General features: G+C 39.8%; 1 protein-coding gene across 1 annotated transcript; it reads left to right on the top strand.

The window, feature by feature from the left end:
* The first annotated feature begins 5,293 nt into the window (after nucleotides 1-5,293).
* Nucleotides 5,294-9,049, top strand: LOC141613068 (putative late blight resistance protein homolog R1A-10). The gene is made up of 4 exons (XM_074431805.1): nucleotides 5,294-7,240; nucleotides 7,332-7,852; nucleotides 8,031-8,540; nucleotides 8,650-9,049. The coding sequence occupies exons 1-4, from the start codon at nucleotides 5,294-5,296 to the stop codon at nucleotides 9,047-9,049; spliced, it is 3,378 nt and encodes a 1,125-aa protein (XP_074287906.1).
* Nucleotides 9,050-10,832: the final 1,783 nt, after the last annotated feature.

The following is a 10,832-nucleotide window of genomic DNA, read 5'->3' as shown; positions in this document are numbered from 1 at the left end:
TTGAAAATCCTCAAAGCGCAAACCATTTTCGTCCGATTAGTCTTTGTTCAACAATTTATAAAATTATTGCGAAAATCTTGACTAATCGTCTTCGAAGTGTCTTGCATAAGATTATACATCCGTTTCAAGGTGCTTTTACACCTAATCGCTTCATTCAAGATAATATTCTTTTAGCACATGAGATTTTCAACTCGTTTAAACGTAAAAAAGGCAAAGGAGGTTGGATTGCAATCAAACTTGATATGGAGAAAGCATATGACAGACTAGAATGGAATTTTATCGAGGAAACTTTTAAACAAATGGGTTTTAATGCTAAGTGGATTTCATGGATTATGGCATGTATAAACACCGTTTCTTACTCAGTGTTAGTAAATGGAACACCGGGAGATGTTTTTAGACCTACTCGAGGTATTCGACAAGGAGACCCACTTTCGCCATATATTTTTATTATGTGCGCCGAGATTTTAGCAAGATCTCTACAAAAAAATAGTGATGTTAGCTCTAGTGATATTGGTATTAGAATTGGATCCGGAGTGGAGAAAATTCCTTTTCTCACTTTTGCGGATGACACTATCATTTTCGCTAAAGCCTCTAACCAGAGTTGTAGAACTATTAAGTCTATTTTAGATAAATTTTGCACGATTTCCGGACAATTTGTTAATTTTGACAAATCCACTTTTCAATGCACTAGAAATATTGAGCGTTCTCTTCGTGAATCCTTTAGAGGCATTCTTCATATGAACGAGGAAGCTCATTTGGGTAAATATTTAGGATGTCCTATAATTGATAGCAGAGTGACTAAAAATACTTTTGAAAACATTATTCAATCTTCTTGCACTCAATTATCGAAATGGAAAGCGAATTCTCTATCTCAAGCAGGTAGACTAGTTCTTGTCAATGCTAATTTAGCCGCGAAGGGAACTTTTCAGATGCAAAGCTTCCTCCTTCCTTCATCGATCCATAATAGATTAGATAAAATTAATAGAGACTTTCTTTGGAATAAGAATCCTTCCCAGCGTTCTCCTAACTTGGTTGGTTGGCATAAAGTTTGTTTACCAAAGTCGGTTGGTGGTTTAGGAATTAAATCTTCTGAAGCAGCTAATAAAGCTCTTCAAATGAAACTTTTATGGAAAATTCTTATGGATAAGGAAAGTATATGGGTCAAAGTGGTATCGAAAAAATACTTGAGAAATTGTTTACTCTTTGATCATAAGCCTAATGCAGCCTCTTCTTGGCAATGGCGTAAACTAATGAGTCTTCGGACTCTATTTAGAAAAGGACTGAGATGGCAGGTAGGTAATGGTAGCAACATTAAGTTTTGGTCTGATAATTGGGTTTTTTCACACCCACTTACAAGTAGTATGGTTGATGATGATAGTAACCGTGATCTTAATCTTTTGGTTAAAGATTTCATAACCTCAGACAAGCAATGGGATGTTTGTAAATTATCCAGTTTAGTGAATAATGATATTGTTAATCAGATTACCAACATTCATGTGCCACATAATGATATTCCAGATACCCTCGTTTGGGGGTTGTCCGTAGATGGAAATTTCTCTACCAAAACAGCAACTTGGTTAGCGCAAGGTTTGTTCGATCAAGCTCTTGACAAATGCGAATTTCAGTGGATTTGGAAATTGAATATTCCTCCTAAATTGAAATTTTTTCTTTGGAAAGCCTGTGTTGACGGCCTTCCAACAAAAAGTAGACTTCTCAAGAGTCATATTGATGTCCCACCTCATTGCGTTCTGTGCAACAATCCTATTGAAAACAAAGATCATTTCTTTTACGAATGTCCCTTGATTGGGTCTGTCATCCAAGACCTGGACATTATTAGTTTCAACGAGTTTTTGTCAAATTATGGTACTATTACAAGTCAAAGTTTTCTAACGAAACTTAATTATCTCAAGGATTTAATTCCAAAAGATGACTTTATAAAGATTATTTTTATTTGGTGGAATGCATGGTTCCATAGAAATGATATCATCTTTAATAATGTTAATTTATGTATCAACAAACTTATTACTTTATGTATTAATAGCACTAAGACATGGAATGTGACTAGATTTAAGGATCTCAACAATCCCGAGGTAGAAGAGTCAGCTAGAAACAATTCCAGTAAGGAAGAGATTTGGTGGGAAAAACCTACAAACGGTTTTCTAAAGCTAAATTTTGATGGATCGAGAATAGAAGGTAATAAAGCTGCTTTAGGATATTCTATAAGAGATCACAATGGTAAAGTCGTTTTGTTGGGAGCAAAAATGTGCGGATCCAACAGTATCCTTGTTGCGGAAGCACTTGCTTTAAAAGAAGGTATTTTAGCAGCTAAATACTTAGGAATCTCAAAGTTGATTGTGGAGGGTGATAACTTATGTGTTATTAACTCGATTCGAGGTACTTGGCAAATTCCGTGGGAAATTTCTAGTATTATCAAGGATGTGAAATTAGACCTTCATTTTTTCGATGAAGTGATAATTAAACATTGCTTTCGTGAAGCCAACAAGGTTGCTGACTTCATGGCTTCTGTTGGACATTCATGTCCAACTCTTTCGAGGTGGTTTGATAGCCGGTGGCTTCAACTTACCTCCCTCATTCGAAAGGATGAGATAGGTTGGTCCTACCCTAGAGGATCAACCTAGTTTTCTTACCTAATCAAAAAAAAAAAAAAAAAAAATGGTTTGTACGTGGATCAAACTCCAAGTGAACAAAGGAAAAAGCCATAAACAAATTCAAGACCAGGAACAGAAGCTGAAGCTACATACGGAGAACTCATACAACGGAAACTCTATTCTATCTCGGATTCCCTTTTCCAAATTCTATCTACTTCAATAATTTCCCCTATACAAAATCTATCCCAAAACTTCCCAAAGTTAATCCCGTATAATGCCAAGATAAGTATAAATACCCGATTCCTTCGTCAGAAAGCGGGGGGAAGAAGCAAGTATACGCAGAATAAACCCCAAATCCGGCGACGGGAATCGACGATGATGTAATTCAAGATGGAGCAGTCCAACGGGTGGAGCGGCTCCGACCCGGAGGAAGATAGGAGGCCTGACTTGCGGAGGCGTTGCAACCGAAACAAGGGACGGTTTTCTGTACTCAATTTATTAGTTCTCATCTTAATTACTAGTTAATTTCAGTTTGTTGCTGTGGATTTTGGAACCTTGTTGAACTAATCTTTCAGTTATTAATCGTTAATTTCGTCTTAAGCTATATTCGTTTTATGGTATTCTCATTATACTCGTTTTAATCGTGGATGGTACAAACCGATTGCTAGTTGATTAATTTGGCGCGACGTTAGATTAATTAACCGAGTAGCGACTAGTTTATTTTAGGACTGCAATGATGTCACTAGACTAAACTGGGAGTATAATTAGATGTGTTAATTGCTTGAGTATTGACAACACTTAGGTAATTAATATGGTTAATGAGGTCTTTCTAATTCTTAACGCGGCTAGTCAGTTTGCGGAACCTTGAAACTTGCGTGTAATTGGTTAGTTAGTATTGGTAGTCGAGCGGCTCGCTACCGATTAAAAGTAAGGAAAGATAGGGAGTTTTTAGCGGCTAAATTCTCTACAATTAACCTATTGTTAAACTGAATATTTGCTAGACGATCGACATGTAACTGGAATATTATGAGCTTAATTGAGTTGCTTGTTTCACCTACTAGAATAGAATGGTTAGTGTTAGGTTGCTTAAAATCACAAATGAAACCCCCCCTTAATCGTACATAATGTCAATAGCCGTAAATATGTAAATAAATGGTATATATGTAAGTTAGTGAATAAAAGTACTATATAGTTAATTAGTTTTTCCAGTCTCTCCGTGGGATCGACCCTACTTATCCTTTACTACGTTGTTATTTTTGAGGTTAAGATAGGTTTATAAATTACTAATTTGTATACGCTTAACGACACGTATCAACTTGCGACCCCCGAATCCTACCGGGGTGACAACCAGTGGCTCCTGTTCATCGGGACGCGACGGTTCGCCCCCCGGGGTTGAGGTACTAGGCGGAGCATCAGCAGCAGACATGGTGGCAACAAATACTTAACAAATAAAAGTTGGGGAAGAATTTGTTTGTTTACCTTGAAAGAAAGTGTTACGCCAAGTAACGCTTCGAAAATTAGGAAGAGAAAACGCTTCGAAAACTAGAGAGAGGAAAATTTTTTTTTAAGAAAAAGAAGTTTGCAGGTCAAAATGAGGGGCATAATGCTCTATTTATAGAGCAAAGCCCATTCAGTGGACCAATCAGAGCAAAGCTCATGAAGCGTCCAGCAATCAGCACCGGGCCACGTGTCAAGCATGCAGCCACAGAATGTCAATCGACATACAGTGACCAATCTTCTTCGACACGCTCCTTGGTATCTACTTGCCAACGGCCAGCTGATCAACCAAGCTTGGCAGCACCGGCCGAGGGAAATCAAAAGCACACGGCACTCCCAACCTTGGTCCCGGCCAGCGCCATTTTCTTTTCCACATTCGATGTCCATTACACAACAATGTGGAGGGGGGATATGGTACGGCCTGAACAGGACCAAGCCGAGGAAGAAGTTCGACATGCGCAAAATACGCTCAACACGCATCGAAGGTCCATACCACGGCATAGACTACGCTGGGGGCAAATTGATGGGGCATATTCTGCACCCGCTGACCGAGTCAACATATTGACCAAGGTCAAAGCCAAAAGACAACAAGTCAAAGGAAAAACAGCCTAACCGACAAAGCCTGTCGGCCTGTCACTTGGGTCTCGGCTCGGCACCTAGCCGGCCGAGAGGCATATCCGCGTACTCACATCCAGTCCCCTCGGCATGGAGTCAACCAGGCCTGCCGGCCTGTCATGGGTCCCTCGGCCGAGGGTAAGACAGTCTTTCCACCTGCTATGCCACTTGGCCACTTGGCCACTACATGACAAAAGGTGAAAGTCTATAAATACTCCACATCTCTCATTGAGAAACAAACCCGAATAATCTGGTATAAACTCCCTTATCTCTCAACAATATACTTTGCCAAGTTAAACATACAACTTATCCCTCTAAGTTTACTGACTTGAGCGTCGGAGTGAGTACGTTAGGCCCCAAGCCGAGCCCTCAGTTTGTTCATCTTTACAGGAAAGAGTAAAAGGAAGAGACGAGCAACGACATCATTCTACAAGCTCAAGTGGTCACAATCCTGCTCCGGAATTACACCCGGAACAGCTACCATTAAACAAGAACTAGGACTCCTCTATTTTCACAAGTCACTGACAGATGATGATCCGTTATCATATCTGCAATATTATGCCCCGAGAGCTATGCGCGTCTTTAGTCAAATAACATGCACCAGCTTCAACGGAGAAAGTTACATTTCAACGTTGGCGGAGGATATAAAGGATTATATAACTTGGTGCCGGGATATTAGGTATAGCAGACCCCTGAAGCTAATCTTGCATGACCCATGTGGACCCGAGCATGAAACTCTTGTCTGCATCACTGCTGATCTGCATTACCTTCTGTTTAGACTAGTGGATGATCTTCCTTCCCAGATGGTATCGGACATTAAAAGCATTGTAGATAAAATGAATGATATTCAATTTGCACTTGGTTATACATGGATTAAAATATTTGTGGAGAGTGGCTTATCCTATGCCATTGCAAGAGATATATATACCTTGGCTGATGAGGTGAGTCATATAATTTCGGGTCTCAACACACATGATAGTGTACTTAATAATCAACAGAAGATTGCTCATATTAGAGATGTTGCCTGGAAGATATACATGAAATACAATCTAACTCCGCGTTGTATTGACGACTTCGTCAGATATGCCAGGCTAATATTGGCGGAGGTCGTGTTAAGTAATACTCCAGCTACCAGATATGTAAGGGAGCTCAGCGTACTCCACACATTTATCAAGGACACTGGAAATATGTTGCAAGTAAGTATAGAGCTCCGAGATAAGTATAACCAAATTCAATTAATCTTCTGTAATGCTTGGATGCAACTCTGGTCACTCTACTTAAGAAACCAGACGGGTAGAAAGGAATTTATTACTCTTTCTCTTGACATCTTCAAAGATATTACTGCAGTGATGCCACAACCGGGTGACCTATTACTGGACTGGATCGAATATTTTGTCCAGATGCCTAAAGCTAATGAGATTTTGCATGATCTTCGCGGATCTCTTGTCACAGCAGAAGATGACAACCTATTCGTAAAGTTTGTTAACTCCCTTGAGAAAAATCTAGTAAAAACTCTCAGGACCGAGGGAGTGGGTGATGTGGTTGAAGATGTTGAGGTCATTGAAGCAGCACACAATTATATCTTATTTTTGGAACTTAAAAATGATGGTCGCTCTGCTTTGAAGGAAGGAGTCGAGGGCTTCAATGCATCGCTCAGACACGCTTATGAGGAACATTTGCCAAGCATGGAGCAGTCCATGTCTGAGTTAGAGTTCTTTGATATGCTATTGAATCTGACAGAGTGCAAGGAAAGTGATACTTGTAATTCAGATCAAATTGGAGTACTCCATGATGATTTATCTACTTGCTTTTCTTTTCTTCAACCTTATACAATGAGGCACGAAAATCCGGAGGAAGTTAAGCAGCTATGGACTCAGATTATGAAATTGGGTCGTAAAGTTGACAATATGATAGACACATTCGAGGAGCTTCCTTCATGGTATAACAAATTACGAGTTTTTTATGTCTCAGAAGAGGTTAAGCTTATTAAAGAACATTTGTCGAAAATTTCCAGCACGAATATATCCATGACTGAAGTTCAGGGCTCAGATATACATGCTGAAAACCAAATGGGAAAAGGCCACGCGACATATCATTCCCAAGATGAAGTCAATTTCGATGAGGAAGATAGACTAAGGGAGCAACTTACCACAGGGTCACGGAGTTTGGAGAAAATATCGATAGTTGGTATGCCTGGTTTAGGCAAGACAACCTTAGCCATGAGTCTATATAAAGATTGTGCCAAGTCTTTCCATGCTCATGCTTGGTGTTATGTTGGGCAAGACTTTCAAAGAAAAGAGCTTCTCCAAAATATAGTAGGTCAGATTAGTGAACGACCTAGCAGTGAAATCAATGCCATGAAGGACGAAGGTTTAGCTACACTCTTGAAGCAGTGTCTACGTCAAAAAAGGAACTATCTCATAGTCTTAGATGATGTATGGGATGTTGCTGCTTGGGATGCTCTTTGCAAAAGTTTTCCAACCTGCGACAATGGAAGTAAAAATACTGATAACAAGCAGGTCCAACATCGTCGGAGAGAAAATTTGTGGTGATGGAACTGTTATAAAACTCAACCTCCTAAGTGTAGACAAAAGCTGGCATCTATTGCAGAAGAAAGTGTTTGGGGCGAGGATTTATCCTAAAAGATTATGTGACGTCGGAAAAGGAATCGCAGAGAAATGTAGAGGGCTGCCACTTTCAATTGTTATGATAGCTGGAGTTCTTAAAAATAAAAGTGAGACGGAAGATGGTTGGAAGGAAATTGAAAGGAGCCTGGATAATCACCTCTTAAATGCTGGTTCTAGTACCGTAGAACTAAGTTACAGACATCTATCAGTTCGCGTGAAACAATGCTTTCTATATTGCGGAACATTCTCTAAAGGTTCAGAAATCCCTAGGTCTAAACTGATACGACTATGGCTTGCAGAAAGATTTGTAGAGACTTCCTATGAGCAGGAAAGCTTGGAAAGCGCTGCAGAGAAGTACTTGTGCGACCTAGTGGAAAGAAGTTTACTAATGGTTGCAAAAAGAGGGTCTGATCATCGAATTCAAGCCTGCAGGATCCACGATTTGCTGCTAGATTTTTGCGTACAAAAAGCAAAATCGGAGAAGTTTGTGATTACAATGGAGAGGTATGAGCTAGTTATTCTCCTGCTTTCATAACTTTACATAATTTCATGCCTATGGCAAAATGAAAAGAAGTCGTACTACTCACAAAGCATAGCAGCGAAGAATACTTGTGTTAACTCTCTCATACATGTACTTTATACTGTTTATCCTCTTCCACTGCTTATGTGTTTTACATTCCAGGTGGGACGATCCTGCAAGTAGTCAAAAAATTGGCCGCTTATGCGCAACTAGCGATCAGTTAGTGAAATTAGAATTTGAGGGATCAACACATCTAAAACCACGCTCTTTGATTTGCTCTCCAACATTTGGACGATGGAACCCCTCGTTTGTGTTTCAGAATTTCAAATCACTTACTTTACTGGACTTGGAAAGACTTGGTATAGATGATTGCTCTTGTGCGAGTGTAGGAGAACTGACATTGTTAAGGTACTTGTCCATACGAGGTTGGATGAAAAGCCTCCCATCATCAATTAGTCGTCTCTTGAACCTTGAAACGCTCATTGTGAGAGGAGCCCGCGGTGAAGTTGAGGTTCCTCACACGATTTTCAGCCTGAGCAAATTAAGAGATCTCCTGGTGAATAAACGTGCAAGAATTGGTGTGCACCCGAGTAACGACAACTCTTTAAGTAGTCTTCAAAACTTCTCTACCCCAGTTCTTTCAGGGAGTACTGCTGATCAGATAATTGTAAGGTTACCAAATCTTCGAAAGCTAAGATGCATAGTATTAGGAGAGCCATTCGACTGGTCTATTCTTGATCGCCTTTGTTACCTTGTATCTTTGAGAGTTTTTTTATCAAAGCTGGGATCCATTTTATGGACAGCTTCGATTTCCCTCGAACCTGTACAAACTGACACTTTCTGGATTTAAGTTACCCTGGTTGGACATAGAAAAGATTGCTGTTATGCTGCCTCGGCTTGAGATCCTCAAGTTACTGTTGAGAGCCTTTGAAGGGGAACAATGGAAAACAACCGCGACCTTCGAAAACCTGAAATACTTGAGAATGGAGGGTCTTAATATTAAAGAATGGGAAGCATCAGATGATAACTTTCCTAAGCTAGAGCGATTAGTTGTCCGCCGATGCAAGTCGCTTCATAAAATTCCAGAAGAATTCGGAAACATGATATATCTAATGGGAATTGAAGCACACTGGTGTGATACCTTTCTCGTGAAATCAATTCTCAAGATCAAGAGGAAGTAGATTGATGATGGGAACATGAAGTTCGAGGCTATAATATATCTCCCTGTGCTCGACCTTAGCGATGATGAAGAACTCAGTGAGTAGGTAACTCCCTGATACCCGTTTTCTGAAGGAATCATTAATACTAAAGAAACAAACATTACAATCAAACTGATGAGTTGGAGGATTCCAAGCAGAAACTTGGTGCGATTCTGGTTTACGAGTATTTTATATTGCTGTATGTTTCCCATTGCTATCTGTAATTTCCCCCCTTATTATTGTATGACTTCAGTGTTGCGCTTTCACGTGACTGCTTCATGTCAACAGATTTTCAAATTATTTTCGGATTGAATTATGTTTTTATACTGTAAACTTCGACCATTGTTTTACGCAATATACATTAGTGTACTCCACTCCAACGATACTATCTGTCCATCTTGCACCGCCGTTATCACCCAACGAAACCCGCCGCCTGATCATCACACTATCAGGAAGAACTGTCGAACATCCACAAATCTCCAATCGTGAGTTTAAACTGAGGGCGCTCATCCACATTAACAAAGGCAGCTATCAGGCATCCGAGACATGAATGTAATCCATAGTGTATGAATTAGGGGAGTAACAATAGTAGCAATGAGCTAGATATATAGCATCAACACGGACACATACACGACCTAGACAATTACACGTGACACGTTATCCCATGAAATTTAGGACACGGAACACGTTATTTAAATTTAATAAAATATATATTTTGTAATTATAGTTAACGTACCATTTTATTTTTAAAAATGTATTTGATATTAAATTTAAATAATGCGGAGTAGAAGGTAAAATTTGACTATGACTATTACCTATTTTCATTTCCCACTCAAACTCGTCTTCTAATCAATCTCTTTCAGTCTTTTGACATCCCATTCCTCGTTTATACGTATCCCTCACATTTAAGCGTGTCCGCGTGTGTCTGATGAGTGTTGGTGTCCAACATGGTGTCAGGCACGGGACAACTTGTAATACTCCGTATTTATGAGTCTTTGGGTACTCTATCGAGTAGGCCTTACTCTGTCGAGTAAGGGTAAGTTGCGTTTTAGAAAAGTTTCTGACCTGTTGGGTACTCGATCGAGTAACTAGGATACTCGATCGAGTAAGGGGGTACTCGATCGAGTAGCCGGTTTCACGGGGAGTTTTCTCGGGTTTTGTTAATTATGCGATTAAGATATATAACCTTCCGTCATTGTTTCTAAATCACTTTTGCAAAACCTAATTTACTGTTTAAGAGAGAAAGCAAGCAAGTTCACCATCTTAATCGCATTGTTAGCAATTCCTGGAGTTTGGGAGGTCGGTTCTCATCGTTGGTTATACCGTTGAGTTCCTTGCGTCGAGGGTAAGATCTATGTACCCTTTTTATTGTCTTTCCTTTATTTTGGTTAAACCCTAATATAGGGATTTGGGGGTTTTTGAGTAGTATGTGATTTGGTAGCATTTATGTGTTGTATGATAGGAGGAGGGTTCATAGAGGAAGCTTTTTGATACAGCAGTAGAGACCGTCTGACAGTGTGCTTTCCAGGTAGGATTTCCTACTCAGTATTAGTCCCATAATGGGATGGTTGTTGATGTGTTGAGATTGATTGTTTGATATAGTAATTGTATTGTGATTGTGATTGTTATCGTTGTCTATGGTTCTCGAGGCGTGTCCTCGGCTGAGTGGGGTCACTTGCGGGAGTGGCTTCACGCCCTAGTTTCGCCTTCTGTGGAACCCGCCACAGAAGGGATGTGCACATTAATGGACAGGGTTATCGCTCAC

This window comes from Silene latifolia, chromosome 11 (genome assembly GCF_048544455.1).
Source record: "Silene latifolia isolate original U9 population chromosome 11, ASM4854445v1, whole genome shotgun sequence".
Lineage (NCBI taxonomy): Eukaryota > Viridiplantae > Streptophyta > Magnoliopsida > Caryophyllales > Caryophyllaceae > Silene > Silene latifolia.
The sequence above is the reverse complement of the archived record's forward strand: the minus strand, read 5'-3'. Positions and strand labels throughout refer to the sequence as shown.

Coding starts and splice junctions, on each gene's coding strand:
- LOC141613068 (XM_074431805.1), top strand. CDS start 5,294: ATGCGCGTCTTTAGTCAAATAACATGCACCAGCTTCAACGGAGAAAGT. Junction 7,853..8,030: donor TTTGTGATTACAATGGAGAG/GTATGAGCTAGT, acceptor TTTACATTCCAG/GTGGGACGATCCTGCAAGTA. Junction 8,541..8,649: donor GCTGATCAGATAATTGTAAG/GTTACCAAATCT, acceptor TTTTTATCAAAG/CTGGGATCCATTTTATGGAC.